The sequence below is a fragment of the Aphis gossypii genome, chromosome 3, assembly GCF_020184175.1.
Source record: "Aphis gossypii isolate Hap1 chromosome 3, ASM2018417v2, whole genome shotgun sequence".
NCBI classification, from domain to species: Eukaryota; Metazoa; Arthropoda; class Insecta; order Hemiptera; family Aphididae; genus Aphis; species Aphis gossypii.
The window spans coordinates 45,117,965-45,135,729 of NC_065532.1; the positions used below are offsets into that span (position 1 = coordinate 45,117,965).

At 26.6% G+C, this 17,765-nt stretch overlaps 1 protein-coding gene across 3 annotated transcripts in view; it reads right to left on the bottom strand.

Annotated features, from left to right (window-relative positions):
• Positions 1-7,920: 7,920 nt before the first annotated feature.
• The window catches only part of LOC114124536 (otoferlin-like), a 143,120-nt gene continuing 133,275 nt past the window's right edge, over positions 7,921-17,765 (bottom strand). Inside the window, exons 16-37 of one of the 3 annotated variants that reach the window (XM_050202433.1) lie at positions 17,627-17,743; positions 17,416-17,568; positions 17,132-17,332; positions 16,368-16,484; positions 16,104-16,235; positions 15,882-16,043; positions 15,650-15,792; positions 15,090-15,258; positions 14,784-14,970; positions 12,705-12,859; positions 12,489-12,641; positions 12,247-12,423; positions 12,044-12,178; positions 11,707-11,978; positions 11,433-11,603; positions 11,121-11,296; positions 10,922-11,052; positions 10,646-10,833; positions 10,322-10,560; positions 9,521-9,699; positions 9,354-9,454; positions 7,921-9,269 (exon numbers count right to left, since the gene is read on the bottom strand). In XM_050202433.1, coding sequence (XP_050058390.1) covers positions 9,089-9,269; positions 9,354-9,454; positions 9,521-9,699; positions 10,322-10,560; positions 10,646-10,833; positions 10,922-11,052; positions 11,121-11,296; positions 11,433-11,603; positions 11,707-11,978; positions 12,044-12,178; positions 12,247-12,423; positions 12,489-12,641; positions 12,705-12,859; positions 14,784-14,970; positions 15,090-15,258; positions 15,650-15,792; positions 15,882-16,043; positions 16,104-16,235; positions 16,368-16,484; positions 17,132-17,332; positions 17,416-17,568; positions 17,627-17,743 — 3,639 coding nt within the window. In that variant the 3' untranslated portion in view covers positions 7,921-9,088. Of the gene's footprint in view, positions 9,270-9,353; positions 9,455-9,520; positions 9,700-10,321; positions 10,561-10,645; positions 10,834-10,921; positions 11,053-11,120; positions 11,297-11,432; positions 11,604-11,706; positions 11,979-12,043; positions 12,179-12,246; positions 12,424-12,488; positions 12,642-12,704; positions 12,860-14,783; positions 14,971-15,089; positions 15,259-15,649; positions 15,793-15,881; positions 16,044-16,100; positions 16,236-16,367; positions 16,485-17,131; positions 17,333-17,415; positions 17,569-17,626; positions 17,744-17,765 lie in introns of all 3 variants that reach the window. The other 2 variants (XM_050202432.1, XM_050202431.1) reach the window with 2 other exon arrangements.

Consider the following 17,765-nt stretch of genomic DNA (forward strand, 5'->3'; position numbering starts at 1 on the left):
CTTATTATTAGAAATAATTGACGTAATATTAATTTTTAGATTTATTTTATTAAGAAATTTTGGAGTATTTTTACTTACTATAGCTATTGGTTGATAAAAAACAAATCCTATAAATTCTGCAAACCTTATTAATTTTTTATGGAAACGACGAAAGTAACTGAAAAAAGCTAAGGTAGGTATTTCTAGTCTAGTGGTTTGATTTAAAAAATGCAATTATATTTGAATTGGTATACAATTTTATTAATTTTCATTGGTTGAAGTACTTATATATTATTTAATATTTCTAATATCTGTAATATATTTAATATTAAAAATTGAAAAAATTTATAAAATGTTAAATATTTATTTTTATCAAGGACTTACTAAAATTGAATAAGCGCTTATGTGAAAATTAACCTTGTTTATTCATTCAAAAATTTTTATACTTATTAAATTAAACTTTAAAAATTTGTCTAACTACAACTCTTTATGATTGCAGAGGCCTTAAAGTTAAACATATTTGAAATAGTAACAACTGTTAACAGATCAACAAAAATTTATATTTTGTTCACTATTCCTGCAATATTCTGTATACTGGTTGGACCATGTTGGTAAGTACCTTGAACCTATTATAATATTATATTACGGTACCTATCCTACAGTTAGATTTGTTGTTTTTTGACTCCTTGAACTGCTGTCAAAATTTTAGTTTTTACTATAATTTAGCATGAAAAGGATCAAATGTTTTCATGATAACCCCAATGCACATCAAAAATGCATTTATAGGATCTTTTTGTGAAGTATTTTCTGAGGTTTTCATATTTAGTAATAATAGTACTTCATCAACGTTGATGATGCTGTTTCTTTGTCCTTTTTTTCTTATTATTAGTACTTAAATCAAATTGAATACGCCGTTGTGTTGGCGTAGACACATGTTGCGTTAAAAGTGTCTAATGATTGTTCGGTATTGGAAGTATTAATAATATTATTTGCAGATACATATGTATTTGGTACTTCATACTTATTATCTTCTTCAAAATCACTACTTTCATTATTTGAAATGGTTGGTCTTTCTTGGAACTATTGTTTCAAAAAATTTACTTGGTCTTCATATTTATATTTTAACAATTTTTTTGATGCTTGACCATTTGAAGTTATTTGTTTTTTCAAGGTTTTTCTGAATTGATCTTTTATATTACTCTATTTTGTTTTACATGTATTGGCTAAAAATTTAAAAATTAAATTAAATTAAAAACGAAATATTAATAATTAATATTAAACTTAATTTCACCTAAAAAACTTGAAAAATTGATTATAAATATTAATTAAAATGTTAAAAATGTAAATAATATAAATAATTTATATCAAAATAATAATCGTATTATCGTCTTATATAGCGTGTAAACGTTAGTTATTGATGAGAACACACAATATCTTTATTATCTGAGACTTGCTTATGAGTTATATTTTTTAGTTAATTCTTATGACACAAAAATACATATTTGATATTTTTATGGCCTATAATTTTTTTTACTTATTTAAATTAGACATCTACAAGCATAACATTGTTTTCTTAAATGACAACCACCTATTTTAACCACTTATTAAATTTGGTTTAATTTTTTAATGATTTTCGGTAGTTTAATCAACTTAAAGTCCAAAATTAAAGAAGTTATAGCAATTTAACAAAAAATAGCGAAATGTTATTCTAAAATAATTATTCTACGATTTTTTTTTATAAATGTCGAAAAATTTCTTTTGGAAAATTTAATACAAAGTTTCTCTTAAGTTAGTCTTATAGTGATAAAATACTTAGGCACAGTTTTTATTTGTTAGCATTTGAAATTCAAACATTGTCAAATGTTGTCAAATTATGAATATATTTGAAAATTGTTTTGTAGTTAAAAATTTATATAATTAACTAAGAATTTAAAATTTAGTACAAGATCTTCCTCAATTTAAGCCTACAATAATTATAAAAAGAATTGTAAGTTGGCCAATTAAGTTTGAGTTTTCATAAAATTAAAAATAAATTAACATAAGTATAGTTTATATATAACAGGATATGTGCAGCAGAACTCTTTGTTTAATTTTAAATTTCATATTATTTTCCTAGATTTTAGATCTTGAACGAAGTGATGAGTGCATTGATTTTATTATGGTGCGTGTTTTTTTGTTTTGTTTTTGTGCCTATGTAACTGTAGCATAACTTGTTGAAATAATACTTCAATTTCAAATTTTGGTGGTAATTTCCGATGGCAAATTCTTGCCATTTTATATTTCATATTCTTGGTACATTATAGAAGTCAAAAGTAAGAATTTTCCAACAGTTTTAAAAAAATCGAGTTTTTATATGGTTATGTAACTCAAAAACTAATCTCTGTAAATACTTTAAATTTTCACCAAAAGTTTATATTAGCGTTATCTATATACAGTAAAATTTTCAAAATATTTTGGCTTTCTTTAGCTATTTATAGACAACTGAAATTTTCGATTTTTATTTTATTTTTTGAAGTGTCGATAAAAAAAAAATTGGGTGCCCAAAATAATTTGAAAATTTAATACAAGGTTTCTTATAAGTTGTTCTCACTGAAATAAAAAGAAAATTAAAAGTCGTTAGTCACAATTTTTGTAAGCGTTCAATATTCAAATGTTTACGAATATGCCAAATTCCGAAAATTTACAAGTAATTTTGTAGTAGAAAAATCATAAAATTTTTTGTGTTTATTAAGGATAAATAATTCAACACTAAATTTTTTTTCGAGGAGCTATAGAGAAAAATTGAAGTGTTATTTGACTTATTAGAGGAAAAATGCTAGGAGCGTTTGAAATTTAAATTTTTACGTTTTATCTTCGGGCAATTTTAAATATTTGTAACTAGTTATAACCCTGCAAGTGTTTACCCCCACGGATAGTTGTTTGCAAAATTTGGGGCTGCCTCTTTGTCTTATATAGTTATTTCAATCATAAAATGCTATTAAGTGTATATAACCAGCTACTTTATACCTATACAAAATAATAATAATTTAAGGTGTATATAAATTCTCATTAATGTATTTAATACAAACAATTTTTTTCTCTCATTATATTATTATTCTTATATCCGGGAAATGTATTATGTAATAATATTATAACGCCGTTAAATGAATAACAATAATAATGATTATTAAACAATATCATAATATGGGCATTATATGGGTCTTCGCATCATACAGCCAATCAGCGCGATGAAGACTTACAACACTATTTTTCTATTGGCTATAATTATTATTATTATTGGATTCTTTTTAATCTATCTTAGCTACTCGAGTCTCATGAATAAGTTCGTCAGTCGTAGTTCGAACGCAGTGCTATATACTTAAAACTTCGCATGAAAGTTCAAATCACCGAGCCGATGTCACATCTCATAGACGTCTACAAAAATAATTGATTCATCGTCGATTCTATCTACATAATATTCTGAGGTTGGTCGTGGGCGATTACTTAACTATAGGTACACTTTAAACAATTATTTTAATATATCATAATTTATAATACATATATACGTCGTCGAAATTTTAATTTTATAGGAGAGACTCAAAACTTATTTTTTGTAACTTTATTTTTTCTTTTCGAAATAAAGATACACATACTGTTACTATAGCTAGGAACACGTAGATATGTTTCGTTTTCATGCCAGTGTGTTAATGTGTTTTGCTTTTATAATATAAAGATTATTCAAAAAGTATAAGTCGTAGATACCTACTTGAAAGTTTCACCAGTTATTTTGATCGGAATTTTCTTTAAGTGATTTAAATTTCAAAATATTTTTCTTTTTTAACGCTATTTATATGGACATTTGAATTATTCGCTTCTGTTTAGTTTTTTTTTTTTTTTAATTTCGATAAATAAATTGTGTCTTAGTCAAAATATTTGAAAATTTATTACAAAGTTCCTCATAAGTTATTCTTATAGGGATTCAAAATTTGTAAGATAACATAGGCACAAACATAGGCACAATTTTTTTTGTTTAGCTTTTGAAGTTAAATTATTGACAAAATTTGTCTAAATCATAAATATTTGGAATTTATTTTGTAATTAAAATTTATAAAGAATGTTTTATAAATAGCTAAGTATTGATAATTTAATACAAGCTTGATTTTCCATAAGTCTGGCTTATAATAATCATAAATGAATTTGAACGTTAGCTAATTAAATAATCTTTATCTTTAGTTTAAATTTTTACAAAATCCAAAATACACTGGTTAAGTTACGATTTATTATCAAATAATTTTAGATTTTTGTTAAAGTTAAAATTTACTGATTGTAAAAATTTGAAACATACACCAATCGTTTAAATTATCATTTCCATTATTATTATTATTGGATTCTTTTTAATCTATCTTAACTACTCGAGTCTCAATGATAAGTACGTCAGTCGTAGTTCGAACGCAGTGCTCTATACTTAAAACTTCGCATGACCGTTCAAATCACTGAGCCGGTGTCACATCTCATAGACGTCTACAAAAATAATTGATTCATCGTCGATTCTATCTACATATTCTGAGGTTAGTCGTGGGCAATTACTTAACTATAGGTACACTTTAAACAATTATTTGAATATATTATAACTTATAATACGTCGTCAAAATTTAAATTTCATAAGAGAGACTCAAAAGTTATTTTTCGTAACTTTATGTTCTCTTTTCGAAATAAAGATACACATACTGTTACTATAGCTAGGAACACGTAGATATGTTTCGTTTTCTCGCCAGTATGTTAATGTGTTTTGCTATTATAGTATATAGATTTTCAAAAAATATAATTCGTAGATACTTGAGAGTTTCACCAGTTATTTTGATCGGAATTTTCTTTACGTGATTTAAATTTCAAAATATTTTGCTTTTTTAACGCTATTTATATAGACATTTGAATTATTCGCTTCTGTTTAGTATTTTTTTTCTTTAAATATCAATAAAAAAATTGTGTCTTAGTCAAAATACTTTAAAATTTATTACAAAGTTCCTCATAAGTTATTCTTATAGGGATTCAAAATTTGTAAGATAACATATAGGCACAAACAGGCACACTTTTTTTATTTAGCTTTTGAAGTTAAATTATTGACAAAATTTGTCTAAATCATAAATATTTGGAATTTATTTTGTAGTTAAAATTTATAAAGAATTTTTTATAAATAGCTAAGTATTGATAATTTAATACAAGCTTGATTTTCCATAAGTCTGGCTTACAATAATCACAAATTAATTTGAACGTTAGCTAATTAAATAATCTTTATCTTTAGTTTAAATTTTTACAAAATCCAAAATACACTCGTTAAGTTACGATTTACTATCAAATAATTTTAGATTTTTATTTGGTATAGTTAAAATTTACTAGTCGTAAAAACTTGAAACATACACCAATCGTTTAAATTGTCATTTCCTGTAAAATTATTTTAAAAAAAACTAAAGTTTTGGAGAGTATTTAGGCCATTAAAACATAAACCACTTATTTCACTATCCAATTTAAAACATGATATATTTTATATATTATTATTATATCCTAGGCTGACCAATCATCCCCATTCAGAATTATTTTTTGTATACAATAATACCTATTATTGAATTCAAATTTAACACATAAATAATAGTGTCCTACTGTATCAGCAGAGCAATGCCCACTTGACCACGCTTTTTTTTTTTTTTTGATAATTATATATCAAATATAAAAAATTTACTCGTACCTACTGATTTTGTAGACCAGCGTTTTTTTCAATCTGGAGGTTGTATAGGTGAAAAACAATAAAACTCCATTTTAAAAAATGAAACTTTTATTTAAACTTTTTTATTGAACAAAAAATACTCTTAAAATAATAATAATACTATACTATTTTTCTATTGGTTATGATTATTACTAAATGCCTTTTAATTTATCTTGACTACTTGGATCTCAAGAATAAATTCTTCAGTCGTAATTCAAACGCAGTGATCTATACATCAAACCTTGTAGGACCGTTCAAAACACCGAGCCGTTGTAACATAATATTATACGTCGACAATAATAATTGATTCATCGTCGATTATATATATACGCATTCTGAAGTGGGTCGTGGGTGATTGCTTAACTATAGGTACGCTTTAAACAATTATTTTAATATATTATACTTGAGATTTTCTTGACATGATTTAATTTTAAAATATTTCATTTACTTTAATGCTATTTATAGACATTTGAAATATTCGTTTTTTTTTTTATTTAATTTTTTTGCTCAAAAAAATTTGAAAATTTAATACAAGGTTCCTTATGAGTTGTTCTTATTTTAGTTAAAAAAAAAAATTAAAGTTCTTAAGTCATAATTTTTTTTTATATATGCGTTTATAGTTCAAATTTTTATGAATGTAAAAATCGCGAACACTTGTAAGTAATTTTGTAGTTGAAAAATCATAAAATTTTTTGTGTTTATTAATGTGCCAACAATTCAACACTTAATTTTCCATAATTTTTCTTTAAAAGAGCTATAGAGAACTGAAAACATCATTATAGGAAAAATTTTAAGTGTATTTGAATTTTAAATTTTTATGAAATTGGCGTAACGATATAACGATTTATTCTTTAACGGTTTTAAATATTTGTTATTACTCAAAAAGTATAGGTCGTAGATACTTGAAAATTTCACCAGTTGCTAAGATAAGCATTTTATTTACATCATTTAATTTTCAAAATATTTCGCTTATTTTATACTATTTTATAGGCATTTGAAATATTCGTTATTTTATAGTTTTTTTTTTTATAAATATCGATAAAATTTTTTTGGCCCAATCAAAATACTTGTAAATTTACAAACTATTTTCTAGGTATATTTTATACTTCATAAAATTGTTTGTATAAGTAGATAAGAGTTGAAAATCTTATACAAGATTTTCCATATGTTTGGTTTACGATAATTATAAAAGAACTTAAATTTTGGGTGTATTTAGGCCATTAAAACATAAACCACCTTTTTCACCAACCACTGGAAATTATATTCTAGGCTATCGAATCAACTCCATTTAGAATCGTTTTTCGTGTACAATTATTGGGTTCAAGTTTTAATATATTATAATGGCCTAATATACAGCAGATTGTAACTCACTTGACCACTCGACCACTCTTTTTTAAAATTTCAAGATATTTTTACTCCTAACTTAACATATTTTGTCATTATTTTTGTATTTAAAGGTCACGGTGTTTAGCGTGTTGTTTAAAATAATTTAACGAGTTTTTTTTTTTTAATTTATACCAAATGAGTCTATGAGTGTTATTTTACTCGTATTTTAGACAAGGTCAGACTTTAACCTATCATGGTGTAGAATTGGAAAATAACTATTTCTCACATGGACAATTATATGTAGCATTTTCTAGAGTTGGATGACTTAATATAGTGTCTGTGGGAATAAGGTTTTGATAAAATCATCGAACTCCAATAATAATTATGAATAGTTTTTTTATTTTACAATCTACTAATTTTGTTTACAAGTTTACAATTTTGTTTTTTTTTTCTTGAACTAAATACAATATGTTGTATAAATTATTTACATTTAAAAATAAAATTGTCTATGGTTTTGATTTTGACTTTGATCAATTTATGATCGCATTGAACATTATTTGTAACATTTAATATTGATAATATTAGTAGGTATTTAGGTATATTCTTATTGTTTAAAATACTTAATTAAACCTGGACAATTTGTTTTAGGTACAATATTTAATATAATGTTGTCTTTGTAAAGAACTAAACGATTTTTTTCTATTAAAACATTTAAAACTAATGATAAACTAAAGCTGATAGACTTAAAATAATTTTGATAAATTAAACTAAAACATAAATAATACAAAGTTACAGTTTGTTTATTGAAAAAAAAAACATTTATCACTTATCAACTGAAATATTATATTTTTCTAAGATAACAATTTTATCATAAGTATTATATTTCTTATAAAACGTCTTATAATTAACAATGTAAATTATGGTAATAATTACCATATACTCTGTTATATTAACATGGAAAACAAATTTATTCCTATTAAATATGCAGTAGGAGTATAAATAAAAACAAATAAATAACTACAAACAGTATTGTTTACTAATAATATTGAGACGAATAAGACATTCTAAAATATTTTTTACATAAAAATATTATTGTCATACTTAATATTATAAACACTTTTTTTCCATCTAAGTAAATAAAACCATTAATTCCAGAATATAATTTAATAATAAATGATATTTTTGGGTATTTTTGTCTAGTGCGGTATTACACTTATATTATGGCGTATGTATATTGTATATCTACACTATTAATTTCTTTTATGGACCATTATCTATTACTTTAAATTCCTATAATTAGTATTTTTTAGTGTTTTTACTTTTTATCATTATTTTTTTTTTAAATCATTCGATTAAAATTATTTTTTTAGATTTCACTTCTACAATAATATTCCATAAAATATAAACATTTATATGAAAAAAAAACATATAACAATAATATTTATTTAAAGTTATTTTGCTAATTAAGTTATTTGTAACAAGCATTCATAAAGAAGAATTAATCTTTACAATGCATATTAATTTAAATCGTATTCTATTTATTTATGATATATTATTATTGCTGATGTCTTTTCTTAATATTAAAACGTGAAGTACAACTTCTATATTATAATGTATATAGGTGAATTTTAGCCTTTTATTTATATACATCATACATATTATGGTAATGGTATCGAGTATATATTTCAATCAAATCCCATATGACATGAGTCGTATCAAAAATAAACTTGGTTTGAAATTTCATGATTAAGTCACGTATAACTTTTCATGTACATATTGTGATTTTAGGATACTATTTTTGTGAACACATACTTGTGGAAGGACTTGAATGATTATTTCATGAATGTTACAAGTATAATACAATGAAAAAAATGGGTATCTAATAGATTTTTTTTTAACATAACTGATAATCTAGTCACTTTTTAGAATATGATGATATAGTTTTGGTACTGATATGTAAAATAAAAATTTAAAAGTATATGTTTATTAATATACTTATTTAATTGGTAAAGGTTTTTTTTAAAAATAAACAAAACAAAATGATTAGGCCCCTAACATTTTTTTAACTGAGTAACCGGGAATGGAATAGAAAAATAATATTATCATTAGGAATATTGCTAGTACGATGATCCCTTTTAAAATTTTCCATTTATAGTTGTGCCAAATTATGTAACGTATAGATTTGAATGGATTTAAGAACCACATAAACGAAGCATCTGGTCGGCTGTAAAAATAAAATAGTAATTAATTTATATTTTTATCACACATGAAATGTTATTAAACATTTAATTTCCTATTCATATCTTACTTGGGCTTATCCAATGGATCTGGTTCATTACGCCCAATACCAGCAGGAATTTTTTCCGCTTCGTCGGTGGTAAGTAAGTGTAACTCGGCCTCAACTTTCCCCTGTAAAATGACGTGTCCCAAAAACTATAGTGATATTACATTTTTACACGGCACTGATTTACAAACCGTCAATTCCATTTCCTCGTTTTCTTTTTTAACGTAAAACGGCCACCAGCCTTTAACGCGTTTTTGTTTGAATATATTAACCATGGGAACTGATCCATCCGACTTGAGCATATCCAACGTGCACAACTTCGAAGACTTGGCACCCCGAGGAAAATTGTTCAAGTCCAATGTTAAAGCTCCTATAAACGTTTAATTGGTTTGAATTAGTGAATATATTTAGCAAATTTTTTATAAATAAATTACTGGGACTTGTACAGTTCGCATACAATTTTTGAGGACATTTCTAAAGCATTTATTCAAGTAGGACATAGGTACATATCGTTTTAATTTCTTCAAAGTAAAAAATATGGTAACTGATGTTATTTTGTAATTAGAGTTTCTAACACAATTTTACGTACTTGTATTTTTAAACTTGTAAATGGTAATAGATATAAGATATAATGTAATTTTTCAGAAAAAAAAGGGTGTTAGGTTAAAATTGTTATTAATTTTTAAAATCGGCAAATACATATATTCTCGTCGTATGTAAATTATTGTCCACTCAGCGCTAAACAAGTCCTATAGGTAATTAATAAAATGTCAACATAAATGTATTGTTTATGTTACAAAATTTTAAATATTGCCTATATTAAAAAAAGTGCTATTTGCATTTTTGACTAATCGTTGGTGCCTTTATTATAGTGCTTATTACACTTTAATATTTTAAAATTCATACAAAAACGCTTGTGTCTAAATATTTCAATGTCACTATTTCCGTGTCCTGAATCGCATTAAAATATATCTGTAATTAATTGTATTTACCCAAAAAGTCATCTGCTGAAAAATGGTCAGCGTCCCACACTTGAAGCTCGAGCCTAGCCGGTATTTTACTCTCCGTTTCGTCCCATGAGAACAGTGATTCTTTTTTCGATATGACGATTTTCTCTTCCGCCACTAAATAGTCGAACGGAAATAGAAATCTCCAATTGAAGTTGCCCTCTCCTGTTAACGACCTGTAATGTATGTCTGTGCTCTGACAGTCTTCCGGGCCTTTCAACCACCTGTGTAAAAGTATACGCGGGGAATTAGATTAAAATGATATTAATTAATTTATATTATCAATGACACAGCGATAATCGCAATCACCCTTTCACGTAGATGTCGCTCATTTTTTCCCCCGTGAAAAACGCGTCATCTTCTAACACTACGTCGTCCGTGTTCCAAATGATCACTCGAAGTTGATACGATTTCGGTTTTCTCGGCGATATGTCTAACGCCGGGCCCGGCAATGGCATATCCATCGGAAACATGTCTACCCACATTTCTAGTTTGCCCTAATAACACACGATCGGTAAACATATAATTTTGTCACACCGTTCGTCAAACTGATTTTTCTTTTATCTGGAAAATGATTCGACTTACTCTCTCGATTCCCGCTTTGTCTGCAATAAACAGCGGTCTAGTCTCAATGTGTTCGGGTACGAGGTGACAACCTCTTCGAGGTATTTCGTGCCAGTTGTGTAAGACTGCTAACGCCATGTGCTCTTCCGTGCCTAAAATAATAATGCTTATATTAAATGAATGTAATAAATAATAATTTATATTCTATTTCTATACTTGCCTTTTGCACAATACCATTCGATCGTGTCGTCGGTGTTATTTTGAAGACAAAAAGTTTTCGTGCCGATTTTAACCGTCCCGTTCAAATACACCGGCGGGTCTAATTTAGCTTCTTTGCATAGTTTCGCTAATATTTGTGTCGGTTTCATTGAATCTCTCCACCGGTTATAACCCGATCTAAATAATAATGTTTGAACAACTCAATATTATATAAAACAACTATTTTTATTTTTTTAATATTATAATATTATTTATACAATATTTTTTTATAATTATTTTTATTTCGATAAAAATATTTAGACAATATACTCACAGTTCATAAGTTTTAGGAATACCACACGTCGCTCTGTGTCTACTATAAAATCGATTTTCTAAGTCTATTCTGGTCTCTCCTATTAAATCATCTGATCCCAATAGATCCCAATCTAGTATTTGCACGGTTAACATGGAATCTTGTGGGAATGTCGCTTCAATTTCAAAACATCTAATATATACGAATAAATATAAATATACATAAAATATTAATATTTTTTCTTAAATTTTTAATATAGTGTATGTTATATTTTTTACATTTAAGTAAAACTTACTTTCCAAAAACCGGATTGAGCTGTTTTGAGATATAATTATCTTTGTCACTAATTTTTTTTGAGCCTAATTGCAATACTACATATGGATCAGCTTTTCCGTTGATGTCCATAGGATGTAGATCGTTAGCTTTTACAATGTATACTCTAACTAACACGTGGATTGGATCATTTGAAGGTAAACCTTGAAAAAATCCGTATTGTGGGTCAAAGCCCATAATAGTGTGGTCTTCGATGTTTTTCGGTAAAGGCCATTTATATACTTTTATTGAACCCTGAAAGTCATTATATAGTTAATGTTGATTACAATGTTATAACCAAATTATTGTATTTATATTACCTTAAATGTTCCGACTATCCGAGCCTCGTCTTCGACATCGTCACCTGTTTTTTTACCACGGTATAAATCAAATGGTAATAACCACTCTCGAAAACCATTGAATTCAGGCTGTGCCTCGAGTTCGTTTGAATATATCTATTTAATTGGAATAGTAAGCATATTTCAATTTAATAATATTATTTTACGTGATATAGTTTATTTACCTTCATGGTAGCAATTTTAGTAACTTCTCGTTTTCTTTGAAATTTTTTCGGACTTAATTTTGCTACAAAACGCGACGCTTTGGTACTTTTTTTAGGAGCTTTCGTTTCAATTTGGTTGGGTTCCATTTTAATCGGTAATAGTCCATTGGTGTCTCCGTATGCCATTTTTCGGTTTTCCTAAAATAATAATATCAATTGTTAAAATTGACAATAATCAATATTAACTATTATTGTGTACAGACTTCAATAATAGCGCTTTCGACAGATGCAAAATATTTTGTCCACCAATCACGACTATCGTCATTTTTCAATTCTATTATTTCCTCTACACTTTGTTTCCGACTTAATCTGTTTAATTGTGTTTTTATGTCTTTTTGCGTCAGATGACTAGAACCCTTTAATAAAATAAATAAATAATGGTCAAATCACATACGCTGTTTATGATGGTCAAAACTTACATAACTGATGTTGATTATAGAATCCTTATTGTCTGATGTATTGTTTTTTTCACTAAGCTGTGTATTGTTATTATTATTATTATTATTATTGGTATTTTGCTCACTTTTAGTAAATCGATTTGTGTTAATTTGATGATTTTTTTTTGGATTGATTTCTAAACATATGTATAACATTATATAATAAATAATAAATATTACAATATAATAATAAAATAATAATAATAATAATAAAATTTAGGTTTTTATACATCCTTAAAAAAAGTAAATAGTTATAATTGATTAGGCTGATTTGTTTTTATGCATAATTATAATTTTATCATTAAAGGTTACTTAACTATTCATTGCATGGATATTCTAAAAATAAAAGCTAACTTTACTGAGCAAAATATAAACATATATAACTACAGTACTATATCGGTTCTTGACTCTTCATTTTAGTTTAACTACCTAATACAAACATTTTATAGTACCTATCTATATGACTATATTATTACATATTAGCAATTATAGTATATTTCAAATATGGTTCAAACTACTCTTTGATCTTTTTGATATTTCTAAGATTAATATCAGAAATTTCCTTCAAAATCGATCGAGAATTTTTGAGATTATCTGTTAATAAAAAACTCATTTCACATATTAAAAGATTTTACTTTACATACATAAGATTTCCTGAACAGATAGCGCTACTAATGTATTATTATTTTATAACTCAATATTCCGTGGATAGGAGTTGTTTGGTTATTTCATACAAGTTTACAACTATACTTATAACCTGTTCTTTAAATTGAAGAAAAAACTCGTTCACAATAATCTCATTTTATACTAATTCATAAATATCTATTTAAAATTTAACTTATAAGAATCAATAATAGTCTTTTAACACAATAGTGCAGATACTTATGTTAATTATTATAATTAATATTATATATTACTATTACCTAGTTCTATATATTTGAGATATAATCTTTTAGCTATAAGTCTTTTTTTTAGTAGTGAGGAAATAAAACTTGTATGAATTTACGAAAGTACGATGATAAAACAATCATAAATTGAGAGACAATTTAGATAGAGTGAAATTTCAAATAATAGTATGAAGTATAAAAGTTATGTAAATATAAAAAGAAATTTATTGATAATTTAAAAGTGTTGAGTAATCTCAAGTATAAAATACTTAAATAACCGTTATCAATAGTTTGAATTCAATGTTTATTTTTTATTATCTTTAAATTTTCTAGATAATTAAATTAGTTTAGGATTTAATATACCCAAAGCTATTTACAAGACAAACATGCTGGAAGGTATTCGTTATAAATAATCGGATATTGAAAATTAAAGCGGTGAATCAAAAGATTTCAATATTCATTCGAGAGGTGGAGTCAAAAAACGATCACTAAAAGAAAAACGAGTTAAGCGGAAAACCCGAGTTCGAGTTAATCAACATACATTTTAAAAACTAAGACTAGCAGAAGGTTTAGTTTGGCTGATTAAAGTACATGCGATAAGTACAACCAAAAAACTGAACATGATGCATTGCCCATATAGTAAACGAGTAATGTTCGAATAAAGTAAGTTGTCGCCATATATCTTAACCAGTGTAAGTGGTTTTAAAATTAAGTAGAGGTGTATAACAATTGTTTATTCTAAACAAGAGAATAATAAAAAAAAAAAAATCAATATTAAAAAGCGTCGTATAATGGTCGCTACTACACAGCTAGGTTTTCCTCAGGAAAATGTATTATCTTTAGAGCTTTGATGAAGTAATTCTGAGAACATTTACTTTGTATAAAAAATACAACTATTTCATGCCTTATTTTTTCGATTGATTTTAAAAATCATGACACCTACTCCAAAACTTTGTTGCAGGTGATAGATTTAGCAATAATATTAGCAACGAAACATAAATAATTTAATTGTAACTGATTTGCCTTCAGTGAGCATGTCAAAGATACCAATAGTAATCCCGAGTAATATCACTCGTAATGCACATTGTCACAACATCCGATAAGTGTTAAATCATTGATAAAATACAATAAATAATATAATATAATAGATAATAATATTATTATGTATTCTTACGTTGTAATTGTTGTAGCGATCTATTCCGTTCGATTGCTTCTCTTTCCTTCTTTGTAGTCGGTACATACATATATCTATGGATTGAGTTTATAAGATGTGTACCTACTAACGTAAATCTACCAAAACTTCTACAGTCGACTGCACGTATTGTTAGAGGTGGGCGATAAAGCTCTTGTTCCGGAAGCTCCTATAAAATACATCAATAATAACATTGCAATTTAATATTGAAATGTTCTGGATCAGCTATAGTGATACGTAAAATAATAATCGTAGTAATTTTTTTTTTTAATGATTTACGACACTTACTAGCTCTAAAAATTTTACAGGAGTGCTGAAATTTGGATTTTTGCGTGCATTTTGAATAATAGACGAGTAAAGTATATGACCAGCGCATTCAATATCGACACGGGGTTTGTCTACAGTCATCAAGTGAACACGCTTCAAGTCTCGCAGTCCCCAAAATAATACTTCAATCCTAAAAAACAATAAATTATTATGAATCGTTATACGAGGACAGGACGACACGAGTTTATTAATCATAGCTTTAATTAATTTTTTTTTTCGTAATTACATAACATTTTTAAAATCTAAGTATTCGAAAATATATACGAGTTGATGCATTTTTAGAAAATTTGAACACATTTATTATTAAATTTAATAATCAGTGTGAATATTACAAAACCGTGTTTATATATGCTTGATGAATTATCTTGTCTGTTTATGTACCTACTTAACCTAACACGTTATTAATGTACATTGTGGTCAAGCTGCGGTCATTTCACAAGTACCTAACATTAAATCAAAATAATGTGCCATGGTAGGAAATTAAAAATGAATAAATTATTGTTACAAATTATTAATGTTACCTGTATTTTGCCAAAGTCGGTCTTATATCTTTTGGAATAGGTAAAATCGGTTCACAGTGTTGCCCGTCTACTATTGAATATATATCCTTCGGATTTGGTAAGGGTGGTAATATAGCACTTTCGCCAATCAGCGCGTTAGGAAGCTGTAAACATATTAAATTAAACAGTCAGTACATACTGTATAAACCATACATAATGCGTATAAATATAATATTTAAAAAAAAAATCGAACTTGTAATAATTCGAAAGTCGCTAAAAGCTCGCCTGCGTGTTCCATGCCTCTATGCACATCATACCATTCCAAGGACGGTGGAAATTCCGGTCTAACATAGTCGTCTTCCAAAAGTTTCACATGTGGCTTAGCTACAGTTCTTCCGATGAATTCAGATTTTCCCTGCGGAACGTACAAAAACAGTTAGTTTACGTTTCCCGTGCAAAACAGAACAGTTACCACTTTGTCTTGATCGAATATTTCCACTACGATGGCGGGCGGATGATTTTTAATGTCTTCCTTTGTGCCGTACAGTATCACTTCGTTAATGATCAGCAGTTCATCCCAGGTGGGACTTAAAGTTTCATCAATTACCTGTAAGATAATACGACTCGAGCAAACAATTTAACTAACTATAGTGCATGCAACTGTGCTGTTCAATGGTTCAATTGCATAGTACATAAGTGTATATTATATATATATATATATATGTGTGTGTTTAAGTACTTGTGTTTTGGTAGAGTTTTCACAGAATATAATTTGTGCGTATGGATCGGATAAGCCGGATGCGTCGGAACCAATTAACGAACGAGCTTGATACATGTATGCCCTCAGTTGAAATGTCTAAAATAAATGCACCAATGATTAATGTTGTAATCAATTAATTATTTGTATTTTTAAACACAAATTAAAAAAAAAATAAATAAATAACAACTCAGAATTTTTATTTAAATAAATAGTATGCTCAATAAAGTATTTGTAGATTGTTTTTATGTTTACTACGATGTTAATGTTAATTTTAAGTTATGTCTATTTAGTTTAATATTTTTTTTATAATATATTACTTACTTTTTATATATTATTATAAAAGAACATTCGTTTTCTGTATAAAATCAATCTATGTTAACAAATATATTTACAGATATTTTGAAAAAAGTATTTTATAGCTGAAATTTGGCTACAGATTTGGATTTGTTTTCCATAATATAATATGTAGATAATAATATTATTTTATATGTTAAGATATACGAGTAAAAGCATTTTTCACATTGATCAACAATAAAAAAATAAAATAAAAAAAATACTTAGAATACGTCTAATAATTTATCTAAAATCTGCTTATTTAGAATTGTTTTTGAGTAACTAAATATTAAAATAATAAAATACTTATATTTAAATAATTGATTAGACTATGCGATATATTACAATATATTACAATATATCACTTATCGTAATAGTTTATGGTACAGCAGTACAAATATTTTACTTACATATTTTTCACAATAGTGTATGTAAGCCGGTGGAGGTAATCTCGGATTTTCTGCACTGTATAATTCGGGTGTGGTGTTATAACCTTTTGGCAGACCAGTTGAGAGGTACTTTTTGTGTTTCATCTGCCCCAACCACGTGTACACTTGTAATTTGGCTGGTACCGCCCAACCAGACGAACCATAATTTTTCTTTCCTGGTAACTGAAATCAAAATAATACAATGAATTAAATATCTTAATTTACAATAATTGTGTTTTTGACTTGGAATATTTATGTTAAAATACTTTTAAGAACATTGTGTGAACTTTTGAACAGAATTTCCCACACTCTTCGTCAGCAACCGAATATATTAAATGCCTAGTCATAATCCGTTGATACGCTACTCTTTTTCCGTTGCTTACCATCCATAAAAAAATATCTGGCAATGCGTGTTGTGGCTAAAAAATCAAAATTTGATCACAAAAACAGTTAAAAATATGTTTAAATTATACAAACATCTTCGATGAGAGCTTTTATTTTTTGTAAGTAGCTCAATGCCGTCCTGTAACGTTCTTTGAATGAATTTTTAGTAACTATTGCTTTCAAAGTTCTTGACATTTTTCCAATTTGTTCCTGTATTTTAAATTAAAAATTC